At 36.1% G+C, this 16,813-nt stretch overlaps 1 protein-coding gene across 2 annotated transcripts in view; it reads left to right on the forward strand.

Annotated features, from left to right (window-relative positions):
• The window catches only part of LOC114148266 (glypican-6-like), a 107,724-nt gene that overhangs the window by 72,620 nt on the left and 18,291 nt on the right, over nucleotides 1-16,813 (forward strand). Inside the window, exons 5-7 of one of the 2 annotated variants that reach the window (XM_028023422.1) lie at nucleotides 975-1,105; nucleotides 1,753-1,896; nucleotides 3,460-3,489. In XM_028023422.1, the coding sequence (XP_027879223.1) occupies nucleotides 975-1,105; nucleotides 1,753-1,896; nucleotides 3,460-3,489 (305 nt within the window). The remainder of the gene's footprint in view (nucleotides 1-974; nucleotides 1,106-1,752; nucleotides 1,897-3,459; nucleotides 3,490-16,813) is intronic. The other variant, XM_028023423.1, reaches the window with a different exon arrangement.

Below are 16,813 nucleotides of genomic sequence, written 5' to 3' on the forward strand. Positions count from 1 at the left end.
TGATAGTGGACTGCTTAATACTCTTGTGCTCAATTGTAAAAGTATTCATTTGCATTTATTTTATTTTCCATATTACACATGATAAAACCAAAAATCTTCAGTTACAGGCCATCATGTGATAGACACATAAACTCAGCACTAAGGTGTAGAATAAAATGAATAAAAATCTGACATATGTGCTGTGCATTTGAGTTCTGCCCCTTCGCCCTGAGATTCAGTGCAACCAGTTGCCTGTGGAAGTCCTTTAATTTTTCAATAAACTATCCATCCAGGACAAATACAGTTTTTCTGTGAAAGCCTCTGAGTTATTGGAGAAAACTGGATGGCAAACAGCACCTGAAGACAAAGGGATGTTGTAGAAACATTAGGGGTGAGGTTCTGGAAAGTTTGAAGCAGAATTAGATGAAATAAAAACTATTTCTCCAGCTTGAAACATTTAATAGAGCATCTACTGAGACATTGTGGTCCGCCTACACTAAAAGGCTAGGCAAGGAGACCATAAATAAGGAATTCTGAACGATCTAGAGAGATCCAAAGGTCAGTTGTGATGCTCTGCAGGTCAAATATTACCAAAGCTACTAACAAATCTGGCTGGGAGAGCTATTATATGAATACTTCTGTTGACACAAAGCCGTAAGGAATTTGATTTAAAGCTTTACCACAAGTTGGGGACACAGCATACATTCGGAAGAAGGCGTCCTGTTCAAGCAAGACCAAAATGAAACTGTTTAGTTTACATGCAGAGCGCTATGAGTGCTGGTATGCTACTGCACACCACCCTGATTGTACATATTGCCTCTACTTTTCATAAAATTCCAATAAAAATACCTTCAAATTTGTGGGATCCTGCAAGACACTGTCTCTGTTCCATTGCATCTATCCTTTTATCACATCCGTTACTAATCGTATGTGTGTCAGTCCACACCCTTTGACTCATCCCTATAACCTGTTTTTTTTTTCCCCCACTGTGACAGATGCCATGCTGTTGGTGGCGCAGAGGCTAGAAGGGCCTTTCAACATTCAATCTGTCATGGATCCTATTGATGTCAAGATTTCAGAGGCCATCATGAATATGCAAGATAATAGTGCCCAGGTTTCTTTCAGGGTAAGTCAGATATACTCCACGGAAGAATAGAAGCTGCTCCGTACACATTCTGATGAGGTCCACTCATATTTTCTCAACAAAAAAGCAGTTTGCTCGTCAGGCTGGATTGTGTCTAAGGTGTGTACAACACATTCTAATTATGCCAATTTAGGTTCTGAATTATATGTTTCACATTGGTCAGATAATCATAGTTTAGCTAACAGTATTTAATGTGTTTCCTGTGTTTTACTGCATTTCTCCTTGCCCACAAAACTGCAGTTAGGAAGGGAAAAAATGTAGGTGGTTGTGAGGAATATTGTTTCTGCCTACACCGATTTAGATGCCAGTCCCCATTCAGAGCTCAACGCTCTATTGGCTGCCTCATTCAACAGATGCAGTTTTGTTGACGGTTTAACTAGATCTGTGGTGTTTTCCCCAAAGCCTGTAAAAACTAAGCCCTTCCAGCTTAAATAGCGTTGACCACAGCTCTTAACTCTCTGACTTATCAGTGCGGTTTCCTCAGCTTTGACACATAGCACCGTCACTCTGGTGGTGTGGACTGAATGATTCAGGAGACTTTAAAAAATGCTGCATGTTTTCTCCTATTTTCAGCATCCACAGCCATTCAGACCGCTGCCAGCTGTGTGCCCGTGTATTTGTAATTGCAGGTTTTCCAAGGCTGTGGCCAGCCGAAACTTGCAGAAATCTCGAGGTCTGCTCGTGATACTTCGGATGTGTTCAGCGCCCGCTTCAGGCCCTACAACCCAGAGGAGCCGCCCACCGCTGCAGCTGGCACAAGCTTGGACAAGCTGGTAAGGACATGAGGTGAAACACTGCCATTTTCAACCAGAACATCGTAAACATCATTTGTCTTTCTGCCTCGACACTGTTGATTAAAGCAGGTGATTTGCCATCGTAAGCCCTTGGAGCCGGAAATTAATTCTTTTGGCTTGTCCTCTATTCAGCCCCATCTATCGATTTTTGTTTGTTAACAAACCAACGGCTTTACCCCGAGAGGGCAGTGAAGGGTGGGATGTGCCCTTCTTGTGATTGTTTACTTTGCAAACAGAAGAGAAAAGGATAAACAATGATGGATAGATTTTGTGAGGCTGACCAAAATATTTCTTGCTTTAGAGCATACCTCTATTTCCAGTCAGATTGTCTCCGTGTTTGTTCATCTTGATGTTGTTACAGGAATATCCATCTCAAGTAACCTTGCAATCTAAAATGTTGAGTCATGTTAAAGGTTAACAAGAGGGTTGGAGTCCAATTTAGCTCTGACAAAGCTCCCATCTTGAGGCTTATTTCGAGCCATACTTTGTCAACTCCTTTCAAATATTCAATATTGGTGTCTGTAGATATTCACAGAGCCTTAAAGTTTTCAAACCCTCTTTCCACTTTTGTCATTTTCTAACATAATAATAATATTATAAGCACTTTCAAACAAATCACTGAACATTAACAAAGTGATAAAAACAACTCCAGTTAAAAACAGATATAAAAACAAGATAAGGAAACAAAACAAGGAAATAGACATGAAAACATATAGGACTGAGTGAATAAGTGGATTTCTCACTTCACTTTAAAACTCTCCACAGAACATGCAACCACAAGCCTGGTAAAAACCAGACCCTTGTCCTATGCGATTTGCTTTGTGCAGAGGGTCTGGGCTGTTGACTGTGGAGAAGCGATTGTTTCCTGGAGGCGTGGACTCTATTGAAGTTTTAAATTTATCCCTAAAGTTGGAAGGAATTTTGGAAAATAGGGTTGGAATTAGGCCAATTGAGTAATGGGTTTTATGTAGCGATTTTATTTAGTGGTATCAGATTAAAAGGGGCTAAATACAAATTCATGACTTCTTTGTAAGAAATGTTGAAAATTGTGTATCTTTTTTTCCTATTTCACAATTATGCTCTGTTTTGTGGTGATCTTTCATAAAAAGAAATCCCAATATAATCCATTAGACTTTGTGGTTTTAACAACACAATAAAAAAAACAAACTAAGGCACTGTATTTGAAAAATTAATTATCCACTTTTGATAAAAAAATTATTGGTATGTTTTTTATATTACATCCTCAAAACAAAACGTGCCATGTTCTTGATAAGCTATTTATTGGTTGCGTATCTGGGAAGGTTACTGTTTTAACAATAATTATGGATTTTTGCAGTAACATTCTCACACATTAAATACTTTGATGCAGTATTAATTGTATGCTGTTGTTCATTTTGATTGATTACAAAGCATTTTTGATCTCTCTTATGCAGAAGAAGCCTTTATTTAAAGCTGTTTGTGCTCATCAATTGATTCTTCCATCCACACCTAATTAAATTAATAAGGATTTTTCTGTGTTTCTGCCTTTTTGCTGCAAACCAGAGGATGGTTTGGAGGACGATGCAATTCAGTGTAAGATTCAATATTTGTTGTACTTACTCTCTTTTTGCTTGGTCTGTTGTTTTGTGGTGTTGTTTTGTGATTTAAGGCTGGAAGGGAAAACAGCCTTTTTTATTTAGCATATTCTGAGAGCTTCAAACTCTATTTTCAGTATATCCAACCAATAATAAATATGATCTGTTGTCACAGTCATATTTTCATCTCACTGGATTCACATATGCCTGCATATGACATATTTTATATGAGCTATATGAAGAAAAAATACACTTAATCTAAGCTTTCAAAACAAGCAGATCTTGTTTGACACATCTGGCCTGCAGTTATTATTGAAGTCCATTTTACGTTCCTGTCATCCCTCAAGCCAACTCAACTCCTGGAGAAACAAATCAGGATATTACCCACTGCAACTTAAGTGCTAAAAACTAATTTACGTAGATTACATTAAATCGGATTTTAAATTCCTCTATTACAATTTCATTAAATAAGTTTACAAAAGCAACAAATTCCATTATCAACCAACCTGATCTACCCTGTTCTGACCACATGATGCTACAAAGAGTATTTCCCAATGGTGCATTTACCATGTACAAATGGAAAAGGAAAATGACTTTCCATTTAGCTGAGTTTGGCTTTATGTTCTTACCTTAGGTTTGTTTCAAAACTGCGACTTTATTTATTGTAAGATTAAAACCTTCACATGTTGCTGTGATATATCAACTAGTTGTTTATTTGCAGAGCAGCGGCAGATAAGTCCTACTGCCTGCATTGTAAGATTTGTTTTACTAATCTTTTTCCAGTTATTTTAAATTACAGAATATAATTGATGTTCTCCATAGGGAATGTATGTAGATCCTTACCCTAACTCTGAGACTTTCTAAAGGCTACAGCCATTTCTGAATCCAGCATGTTCTAAAGGTTGAATACTCAACAGCGCAACTTCGCTCTGCTCCAGCCTTTTTGTTTCCTGTTCAAAGTCTTGCTCTCTCTCTCTCTCTTGCAGCCTGAATGAGCAGAAAACATGTTACAACATATTGTGATAAATAAAATGTCCACTATCAATTGCTTCTTGCATCTCTGTACAAGAAGCAATTTATGTCAAAACGAAGGAAGACTATGAATTTCAACCGAGTGATCCCTAGCATACACAAAAACAATTTGCAATCATCATAATTTCCTCATGTTTCGAGCCAAGCAGCAGGTGCTTATTGTTGTATGTGACATTTTTTTGTCATCGTTTGTGACCATTTTTTAAGCATTCGTTTTTATTTTGGATAATGATATACACATTTTGTGAGCCTTATTAGATAGCAGTTCTCTGATAACAATATCTGTTCCAGTAAAACAAAACTGTTCATTCTTCTTGCCAGGATGAAAATGCATACATTTTATTAATTTAGTTTGTGCCATTATTGTCTCAAAAACAGTTGATGGCTTTTTTGTCACAGGTATCTTGCCTTTTTATATAAACACCGACGCAGAAATTTCCTTTACATTTTTTTGTGAGTTGCCTACTGATGCTGCCCTGCCTTTTTTGTGGTTCCTCGTTGCTATTCCTACAGTAAGAAGAAACATCTTACTATATCTAGGACAAATCTGGACATATAATTCTAAAAGCTCATATAGTCCATGTAATTTCTGCTTTTGCCTTAGGGTTTTTGAAGTGATCTATTAATATTTTTAGTACATTTAGGATTATTTACACAAGATAAACCATTAAAAAGTGGATGTTTACATCAAGGGAATATTTTACCGTGTATTAAAGATTGCAATAATATTAGACAGCATTTAGTAAAATAAGCTGCATTTGGCAAAATTTAGCTGGCAGATACTAGAAATGCTGACATAGTGTTATATTAAATAACAATAACCTATACTGGTAGAGCTCATTCTGATTAGCTAAACATTAATAAAACATTTTGAGATCAAATAAAAACATGTCAAGCTAATGTATTAAATTACATCAAAAAGCATACTGGTCCTGTAATGGAGTGATGACCAGTCCACAGGATAAACCCACAAGTTTGACCGATGTTTGACTTTACAACATTTTTTTCATTCTACAGTGATGGCCAAAAAATAAACACTGTGTCTATTAATTCTTTGGTTTTAAGAATAATTAGGTAATGATTACTAGACTCTAAAACAATTTTGGTCCAGCCTCAATTACACAATAGATAGCACAATACTATTGTTTATTATACAAAGACAAAAAGAACAAAAAACCTTAGGACTTAAAGGGATATGCTTTGTTTTTATTATGACCTTGAGATTTCAACAAAAGACCAATTTTTTTCTAGTTTTTGAAGACATGTAAGTGACTTAAAATAGAGCTCGGGGTAATTACAGTTGGTAGCTACAGTCAGTAGCTGCAAATCCTAGCAATATTGAAACATCTGTGTGAAAACATCATGGCATGGGTATGTTTATCCTTGCCTAATTATAATGTAGGCACTCATTTCTCACTGTGCTACAGGACACACGCTTTTCCCACAGGAAGCTTTGGTTTGAGCTCATTTCTTTATTTCCACCCAATAATGAGGAAAAAGTTCAAACACAGACTGTAGCCGACTCTGTTTGCAGGCCTGTTACACCTGAGAAATGCCAGAACACAGCAACTTTGGTTTTGCCGGCAGCTTTTCCTCTCAATACACATCCTGACTGACATCTCTGCCTGGTGTTTATTTATCTTGCCTTCACAGTGTACAGCAGAATAAGGTGTAAAAGGGAAAAGTTGTCAGTCTTTCTCTAACAGCTCTGTCATGCCTTCATTAGCGTGACAGCATTTATGTGTTTATGCTGCAGCACTCCCTGCAGATCTGAGGTCTTCCCACAAGAGCTCCTCTTTGTTGTCCCACTTTCTGTCCTCGTTTACATTCTGGTACAGGATAATTACCCGTGACAGTGGCACCGCTCAACCTTGTGGAACTTGACGATGGCTTAAAGTGTCCTTTGATAAGAACTTCTTGTCTGGATTTACTGCAAAGTTGGTGAGTCAAAGAACGCGCAAGGAAAGGCAGGAAGTGGCTGTACTCATTTCTGCCGTTGCTTATAGAGGAGACTGGAGGAGTAGACCCACCTCCGGCTCAATGAGCCATGACTGTTTAATTGCCTGACATTCTGTCAGAGCACACACCCTCGAAGCTTGGGGAGAAATGGAGATTTTAAAGTCCAAAGAGAGGATAAAGGCTCGGCACGCTGTCAGGCTTAGAGGCACATTAAAGATAAGGAGTGGAGCCTTTAATTTGACTTTTGTAACAAGTTTTATGCTGTTGAATTACTGTAGTTTTGTAAAAGGTGTTCCTTTTGTCTCCCTTGTGTAAATCTGTTTTTACATGTGTGTGTGATGCAATAAGAAAGAAATGAAAGAAACACACTGAAAGCTGACAAAAGAGAGACTCTGTTGAGAACAATATTTGTTAATTTAAACCATTCATCCATGACTCTTGGCTCATCAGCTGAACTGGGCTCTATTTTTGAAGCACTTTCAAAACAGTTTCCTTGAATAACAATGCATAATATATCTGGAGGACTTCATATTTAAATTCAGAAACTTCACTCTATTTGGTGAAAAAATGTGTGCTGCCTTAGGTTTTTTCGTTCGTTTCAGATTTCTTTCACACTTTTCTGTAGATATCAGACAAAGGTAGCCAGGATAGCCACAAAATGCAGCTTTCAAACAATGATTTATTTAGCAATGGAAAGAGCCATCAAATGCAACCTGAACATTTATCATCATCAATGTCAAATTTATTTTTGTTGCAGAAATAAAATCAAACGTTCACCAGTGTGTTTAGGTTTCACCAAACAATAACAAATGTATAATATTGCAGGAATAAAAATATAATAGTTAAAAAAAGTAGTGACAAGAGATTAAATTTGATTTGTGTTTCATGTTCTAATCTCTATAACTAAGGAACAGAAATTATTTTTTTAAAAGCCATTTGAATGATCCTATGGTATGAGCAGTTTGCATGTAGAGGTGAGTTATTCTAGTATTCAAAAGAATTATCACCTTCTAGTTAAGGCCTATTTACTTCTTGGCCTTCAGAATCAAAACATTCCTTAAGCAGAACTTGTCTGACAACATAAAGTAACATAAAAGATCAAAAAACAACACATCATGCTCATTGTGTTAAGAAATTCAAGAAAAGAGAAAAACAAAAACGTCATGTGCATTGATTGTTTGATATTGTTATAAAGCCATTTAAAGGTTTTACAGTTCTCATGAAAACTTTTAAGCGTGACACCCCATGACCATCACTGGCCACAGTTAGCCCTCTATAAAAACATTGTTCCTGCTCAGCAGATGAATTTAATATAAACATTAATTAAAGCATTAATACCTCTAAGTATTTTGAATATGATTCATAAACACGGAGGGTCTTACTCACATTAATATATATCGTAATTAATTTGAACTTTCTCAGAGGATTTTGTTTCTTTCTTGTTTTTCCCTCTTTTTGTTTTATTTGTTCTGTTGCAGGAAAAACTTTCCATAGGTGAAGTCCTTGAGCCTCCTACTCTGATCGGACACCAATCTCATGTTTCCGAAATCATCTTGTTGGCTTTTGGGAAAAATAATATGTTGAGTGATGAGATGGCAGTGAAACTTTTTGAAAAGTGTGCATCTTGTTGCATTTGGCATGTAGCTTACAAAACATGTCAGTTAAAGACCATCTTACTGGCAGTCAAATGTAACAGCAATAGTGTGATTTTTCTGGGCTGATTTGCTGCTCCAGAACCAGGACAATTTGCCCCAATTGATTGAACCATAAATTCTGCCCTCTACCAGATAGTCAAGAATAGTCAGTTCATAACCATAAGGCCTTATTAGTTTTAGCACAATTACTTTTTCACATAGATGAAATTATGAAACATAAAATCATAATTTTGCATGTTGTATTTTTACTCACTTTGTCTTTGTTGGAAATGAACATGTATGTGGTTATCCAAAAAATGTTGATGTGCGGAAAAGAAGAAAATCTTGATCAAGTCTGTAAGGTGCAAATGCTTTTTCACAGTGGTTTATCCTCACATATCACTTCAGAGTGATTCCGAAAGTTGTGTTCAACATAAAAAAAAGCAGAACTGAAACACTGCGGTTACTCAGTTTGCACACAGGTTTTTGTTTTCCTCAGTCTTCACAAAACAAATGGAAAATCTAGAACTGTAAACAAATTTGATCTCACTTCTTCCTGGATATATCTAAATGTTGACTCCCATCTACTTTCCATTGTTTGTCTCACCCTTTTGCAAACTCCAAACAGTTTCGAAAGCAAACAATCAACACTCAGGCTGTCTGGCATCCAGTCACGCAATCCACTCCTTAGTACATTTTTAAACTTGCTGCAACAATTACCGTGAGCTGTTGAAAAGTGGAACACAAAGAGATTTAATATAAATTATTGAACATTAGTAGCTCATAGCTTGCGCTGTGGCATGAAACGGTTAACATTCCCAAGAGTAAAAAGGTAGTTCGGAACATCATACAATTGTCTTTAAGGTGGACATGTATTACCTCTGATTGTTGTTAATAAAAATAAGACTCAAAGGTTTTATCAGTTATTAGATAAATCTATCTCTCCAGTTTAGTTTTTATCATAAAATTTGGCCCAAAGTTTGAAATAATAATAAACACAACTTATGTGCAAGTCTTGGATATAAAATAGAAGAGGACCACATGGGACAAACTACACTAAGAAAATACCTTTTCACATTTTTCACACTTTGTAATATTGCAACCACAAACTTCAATGTGTTTTGCTGGGATTTAATCCTAGCTTCCAAAGACAATGCCTTTTAGAAACCATCTTTGGCTGTTATCAGAGCCTTTGGGCATGAGTTTAACAACATTCTACATCTGGAGACTGAACTTTGTGCCAGTTTAACTTTAAAATGGCTCAAGATTGGTCAAATCGACTGAAGAATGTCTTTAACGTGAATTTTCAATTCAAGATTCTCAATTCTATGTAAGTCTGGACTTTGGCTGAGCTATTTCAACACATCAGTATGCTTTCGTCTAAGTACCGTAATTTGTTGTATTTGTGACTGAATTTTAAGTTTATTATCCTTCTGGAAAGTGAATCTCTGCTTTAGTGTCAAATCTTTGCAGCCTCTCACAAGTTTTCTCCTGGTATTTTTCTGTAATTACCTTAATCATCATCCAATCAACCCTTACCAGCTTATCTGTTTGCACTGAAGAGAGCACTAAAGCATGATGTTGCCACCACCAGGTTTTACTGGTGTTGGCTGTTACGTTGAAGTCGATGCATAGTGTTGGTTTTCCTCATTTTGCATTTAGGCCAAAAAGTTTAGTTTCAGTCTCATCTGACCATAGCACCGTCTTCCACATGTTTGCCGTGTCCCTTGGACTGGCTTGTGGCAAACTGCAAATGGGACTTTATTTTAATTTCTTTTAACAATGATGTCCTTCTTGCCATTCTGTCATAAAGGTTATATTTGTGGAGTGCTTGAGTAATAGCTGTTTTGTCAACAGATTCTCCCATCTGAGCTGGAGATGTTTGTAGCTCCACCAGAGTCGCCTCGGGGCTTTGACTGCTATACGTTTCCCTCATTAACAGGCCACCATATAGGTAAACAGCCATGTCAAGGTTGGTTTGCAGTTGTGCCATACTCTAACAAGTCTTTAGAATCCTGGTCCAGTTGAACTTTGCCGCAGGTTTTGCCCCTGTCTCATAGCCTAGTTTTTTGTTTGTTTACTGTAAAATAAAGACATCTGAAGTAAAAGAGTCCTTAAAAAAAAAATATATATATATATATATATATATATTACATTGAAGTTTGTGATTATAATGTGAGACATGATATTTCTACTTTGGGAAGGCACAGTATTTGCAATGAGTGTTAAATATTCAGTGTAAATAAAAATAAAAGTCATATCGTTCAGTAAGACTTTACAGAAAACAACCTAGTTCTCTCCTCCTCACTGCAACATTAAATCACTTCTTGTCTTCCCTTTCTATGGCTTTTACTTGGTGGAAGTCCAGTCAGTCAGAAAATAGCAATAAATCTGCTGGACAGCATTGGATAAATGCTGAGAATTGATGCCCTCTAGCCAGGAATTTTACACTTTGTTGTCAGGTTTCTCCATGATAGCATTTTATTTTTCCCATCTGTCTTGGCAGCACAATTTCTTACCTTACCTTGAAAACTCGCAGGTCAATAAAAAGCTGCTAAGTGTGACAGTTGGATTGTTTGCGGGCTTTATGACAGACTAGTGATCTGTTCAAGTTTCTACTTTGCTTTTTAGCCAAAGAATGTGTTGAAGTCTTCTATGACTATGATAAGGGCAGCCTAAAGAATAAAGGAGAGAAAGGTGCAAAAAGCAAAGTTTTTAGCTAGGTTTAAATATTTTGCTTTGTGCTGCTAAATATAATCTCCAATTCGCTGTTTATTTTTACGATAGGATAAATGAATTGTTTAAGCAATTGAGCAATAGACCTCTAGCAATAATATTATGACATCGAAAGGAATTGAGTGTTCCTGTTAGCATTTTTTTTCTTTTCTAGGTTTAAGTGAAGAGCAATCAAAGAGTGGTTTGTAGTCAGTCGTCCTGGACAAAAACAGAAAGACAAAACCACATCCACTCCTCTCGAAAGTCCTGACCCTGGAATTAAACTTCTGCCATTCAGGAACATGTCAAGCCACTGAAACATTCTTGTTTGGGATACATGTAATAGAAGTAAAGTGGGCCTATCCACAGCTCCATTTTCTCAGTTGTTGTATCTGCAGGCTTTTGCCCAGCAAGGCATGTAATTATGTAGATTCCACAGATTGTAGCCATAACTGATACTTTTTCTAAGACCGCATAAAAATAAATAGTCTGGTTGTGCACATGTGGCACAGTTCTTCAGAGCACCGTTCGACCATGAACTTAACAGTTGCCCGGGTTGATGCTGGCACTCCAGTGTCAACGTTTGACTGAGCCTACAAATTCACATATATATTTTTACATGATTTGCTGGTGATATTAACACAAAAACAATGGATTACAGGGAGAAGTGCTGCAAGCATGAGCTTAAGAGACTTTATTATTGATGACATTTTTAGGGCGGTAATGTTTTCTTTACAAATTATATACCTGCTGTAGACACACCACTTATATTTTAGTGTTGCTATATATTTACTTCGGGCAGATAAAGACATGAAAAACTTTCTTTTGCAGACATTATTCTAAGGCAACACTTTCTCAGTAAAACAGACAAGTTTACTGGTGGTGGGATAAATCCAACTTCTATTTAAAGACAAGAGGTCTCTAAAACAAAGATCTGCGGCATTACACCACATGCAAATATTTTCCGTTTCCCAGCGAACAAAAAGCTAAACACAAAGGTCCAGTTAATGTGTGCTGCTGAGTGACGTGTTCTCATTTAGAAGTATTGACAATATTTCTTCAAAACATGCCACATGCAAAAGCATTATTTACTTGTATGGTCTAACCGCGGCTCTGACTGCACATTTTCAGCTTAGTGTTAAGTCTGCTTGTTGTCAAACAGTAAACCAGGAATCCTGGGTGGAGTTGCTGTGGGTTAAGGTTAAGCGCTTTGGGGAAAGGTTCCTCATATTTCCCATGACTTCTCAATGATTTAGGATTTTTTTTTTTTTGTATTATTTTCTTCTTGTTCTCTTTCAGGAGTAGCACCTGCTGAACTGTAGATCAATCTTTATGTGGCACCATAAAACTAGAAGATTATTATGAAAAGAAAATGGGACATTTTTAGATGATGGAATTTTTGGACACTTATTTATGGTACAAAAGAAATGGAAAGCTTCTAGAGGATGTTGTATTGTTTTTTCCAGCTTATGATCCTGGGAATTAACCACCCTGGCCTGCCACCCAACTCATAGTTAAAAAAACTTTAACATCTCTCTCTGGATGAATTGGATCCATGTCGCAGGATTTTGTTGGACCCTTCAGCATCTTGTATTGCTTCACAGGTGTAGAAAATATGGAGCTGCACTAGAATGTGTTCTTGGAAATTGCTCTGGGTTTTCTATTCCAAGCTGCATATCCTGTTTACTTTTGCCTTTTTGCATTAATGCTTGAAAGAATTATTCCTCGTCTGAGTTGCCCCATGAGACAGGTTTAGGATCAGATTGTGTATGCTAACGTGTTGAATGTGTAGGAAGGCAATCCTGGAGCTGTATTTAAATACGCCTGCATATCTTTCAAAACCACTGAAATGAAACACGGGGGTGTTAGCCTTGCTTGTTATATCTTTCCTTCCTATGTTGACGTTAATAGCAACATTATTGCTCAATATCAGCATTTTTGTTAAATGTTTTTTGTTTGGATATTTTTTTCTACAGATAAAATTTTTAGTTATTTTCAATAAAGTATATTTCAATCATTCTAACTATTTCTTCAGTGTTTGCTTTAAATAGATGAACATACTATGAAAATAAAGCACTGAACGCAGCTGGATGTGTAGCACAACGTTTTTTAGGAAAAGACCTCGTTCAGAGTGCTCTCCACAAAGTGTATATATGTGTACAGTCATTGAGTACTTTATATGACTTGTAATTAAATGTCACCTCCTCCGCCGACACATGTAAGTTTCAGAGACAAGCACTCACACAAACAAAACACAGGGACAATTGTGGCTGTGAGTGTTCTTTACTCTGATTGCATGAGTGAAAAGTTAAACCATTTGAGTAGGAGAAAGGAGCTGTTTATGTAAATGACTTGGAAGTTGAGCCCTTTCTCACTGCGTACCCGTCATTTCTTACAATTAAATAACGCGTGACAAACATACAGAGAGACAAATCCCACAGCGACACAGCTCAATCAGGATGATGGGGTTTTCAATCATACTGTACTCAGAAGCTTTATGAGCTTGGTTGTGTAATGGCAGAAATGCATCACACATGCTGGATTTGTCAGAAAGCAGTGACAGCTGAATAAGCAGGGCCTTAGTGTTTAACAGAGGGGAAAATAAAGTGAAATAAAAGAAAAATGACTTGATGTATTTATTTTCCGTGGCAGTTTCTCCACATTTTGAATGTATCATGTACCCCAAGCATACCTCAATTTACATATTTCATGATTGTTAGAAGAAAAAAAATTGGCCTGAATTTAGGATAGCTTTAAAGTTTTTATGTAACAATATTTAAAAGTCTATCAAGACGACTACGAACAAGCAAAGCTGAATTTGCAGCAAAAACCTATCAACATATTCAAGATTAAATTCACAAAGTTAAATGTCAACCAAAGCACAATATAAAGATACACCAAATCTGGATGAAATAATATATAAAAAAGACACTCAGTCAATATTTTCTGCTGACAGAAGGCACATGTGATGAATTGTGTTTCAAAAGGAGTAAGGTGGCACAAATATGTATTAGATAAACCCATCTTCCTCTGGGTGACACATAGAATGGTAATAACTTGTTGGTCATCCTGACCAAGCTAGCAGAGCAGTATAACTTTTATTAAAGGATTATATGTGGCAAAAATATTATATCTCTTTTTCAAAGTTTTTCAGATGTTGGATGTAAAGGGCCTGTGGTTCCAAAAGGATTATTTTAATTATTCAGTCTATTAAGGGTAGCAGTTATTTTATATGTTGATGCATAAGGCCACGAAATGTAGTTGTTTTCATATTTATAAAATGCTTTTATTCTTAAGTACGTGCACTAGTAAAAGTTAATCTAAATTAGACGCTAAACTGGTGGCTAGAATGATGCCAAAATAAAGATGAATCAGCAGAAGAGCAGCACAAACAACTTATTTATCCCTCAAGTAGTTTCCTATACCATCACTTTGATACCTCCAGAACAAAAATGTTTTCCTCATCTGTATTCTAAATGCATCTGCTATTCTGTTCTGTTTGGGTAACAGAAAGAAAAAAGATATATACATTTATACTGGCCACTGTATCTTTCTGTAGAGCTGCTGCAATTCAGTTTCTTATCTTACATGTATGTTGCTGTCTTATAAAATGTGTTAAGTGCATCTACGTATGAGAAAATTAAGCCCATTTTAGCATTAAGTGTTGTTTGTGTCACTTTTGATGCATCCAGATTCTCTGTAGTGAAATGTTTGCCTGCTTCCTCTTCTGTGTTGTCACAAACTTTCAATTTTTGTATTTAATGATCAGTTGATCAATCAGAGAAAGTTAAGAGCACTATTAGTGCCCACAAAATAGTCAAATGGCTATAGACTCAATTATTTAGAAAGCACATAATGATGCTGTCAGTTCAGAATCTTTTAGTGCAGACAGAGCATCTGTTTAGCATAGCACTACTGTTATTATTAGGTCATTGTGTATTTATAATGTATGGGAAGGTGATTCAGATGCATTATTTTTTAAAGCTAGAATCTTTGGAGAGTGTTTTGTGTAGCTCTAAAAGATGCAAGAATTTGTATTTCTTTGGTTCTTGAATGCAGATAAGTTATCAGTAATGTCACAATATCTTTTCAAAAATTGGTATTTCAACCCAAGTAGATTTAGTTATTGATCCCTCCAGACTTATGATGGTTACCTTTTGTTTTAAGTTAATAGACTGAAGCAACTTTTGTCTGGTTTGATATCTTGTTTATTTCCACAAAGCAAAGTTTTTTGTAGCTAAATAATATTTCATGGCCATTTCTATTTGATATGAAGACTCAAAAAGCTGTTATATAATCGTTTTTAATTTAATTGTCTTGGAGTAACTATGGATGTTGTGTATTTGTACCCTTTATAGTCCAATGTAAAATCTGTATTTTTGCTTTTGTTCAGCATATTTCTTTAAAAGCATTATGAGTTATATTTGAAGATCTGCTTTTTTAGCCAGGTCAACACGTTTTTTAGTAAAACACCACCGTAAGTGGTGTTGAAAATCCAGAAGCAATGCAGATACACACAGTGTTGCCCCAGCTCACAGCAACACCGTATCACATTCTGTTGCAGCTAAACTAGAGACACATCATCACTCTGACTAAATAATACAACATAACTGTTTTATTATGCATTATAAGCCATGTATACACCGTATACTATGTATATGTACACAGATTTCTGCTTCTAATGGTTTGCTGAGAGCAACAGCTCTCAGAGAAATACTATGTATAAAATGCAACAGTGACAACCTTAAAAGAATGGACACATTTTTTGTACTGTAGATTTAAAACAAGTTTTTGTCGTTCGTCATTCGAAGCCAGTTTACGTTTAGGTACTTAAATTTTATTTATTGTCTGTATGTAATTATGTCAATGTTGTGAGCAGATGTTATAAATAATAGATCAATGTATTTCCAGCTTAGCAGATTATGTTACACTCACATTGATGTGTACAGTATGGATATCTATTATTTTGTTACACTGAAATTATTTGGACCATTTGTTTATTTTGGTTTCTTTTGTATTTATTTTTCTTTTAAACTATGTTCCAATAAAATCTTCCATGTGACTACATAAAGAAAATACCATAAAGCGTCGCATTAAGTTAGCAGATATGCAAATAATAAAGTAACAGTGTGATAAATTATTGCTATATTAGCTAATATACTGGTTTTGTATATTAGCTATTTTATAGTTATGCATATTATTGCTAAAAGCTCCTGCTTAGAGAATGGCAACTAGCTAAGGAATCCATACACAGCTGAAGACAGAATAAACAATAGTCAACTAAGACTACTTTAGAAGAATAAAATGATTTTCTTCTTTTTACTGTCATACATGTATAACAAGGTCATTTTAATTGGAGCATATTGTCACAATGATTCGTTTAGGTACCAAACATGGTACCGTTTGATTTTACGTGAATAGGTACTCGGTAGTACCAACAGAATTCGGTACCCATCCCTACCGCATACTGATGAAAATCTCATTTTTCATGCAGTGACTCCATTTTACACAAACAAACCAATCCAGTATTTTACGATTATTATATTTGCCTTTTTCTACAGTGCTAACAGGGGACAGTCCCCTCTCTCTCTCTGAGTCTCAAGGGCAACACACATAGGAAGGATCAGACATGTATCAAAGGAGTATGGCCCTATTCATTTCTATGCAAGAACCCACACTTGCTGCTGACACTCCAAAGCACAGTGCCCAAGGATCCCTTTTTTAATCAGTTAAACCTATCAAAGGCCTTTGTCCACTAACCGGTCCTTTCTCTGCACACTTCAATGCAACTTCTATAACGAGTGTTAAAGGCACAAATTGATGTACATTAATTGTCAAGACTCACTGCAATACTCCGGGTGTTCATTCTCCTTCATTCTACTTGCTCACTAAACACAATAGAGCTTCATAATTTAGTAGATGAAGCTTAGTCTTCTGCTCCATCTGCACCCTCACCCTTTCTTGTTTAACTTTAATGTTAAA

The sequence above is a fragment of the Xiphophorus couchianus genome, chromosome 7 (assembly GCF_001444195.1).
Source record: "Xiphophorus couchianus chromosome 7, X_couchianus-1.0, whole genome shotgun sequence".
Taxonomy (NCBI): domain Eukaryota; kingdom Metazoa; phylum Chordata; class Actinopteri; order Cyprinodontiformes; family Poeciliidae; genus Xiphophorus; species Xiphophorus couchianus.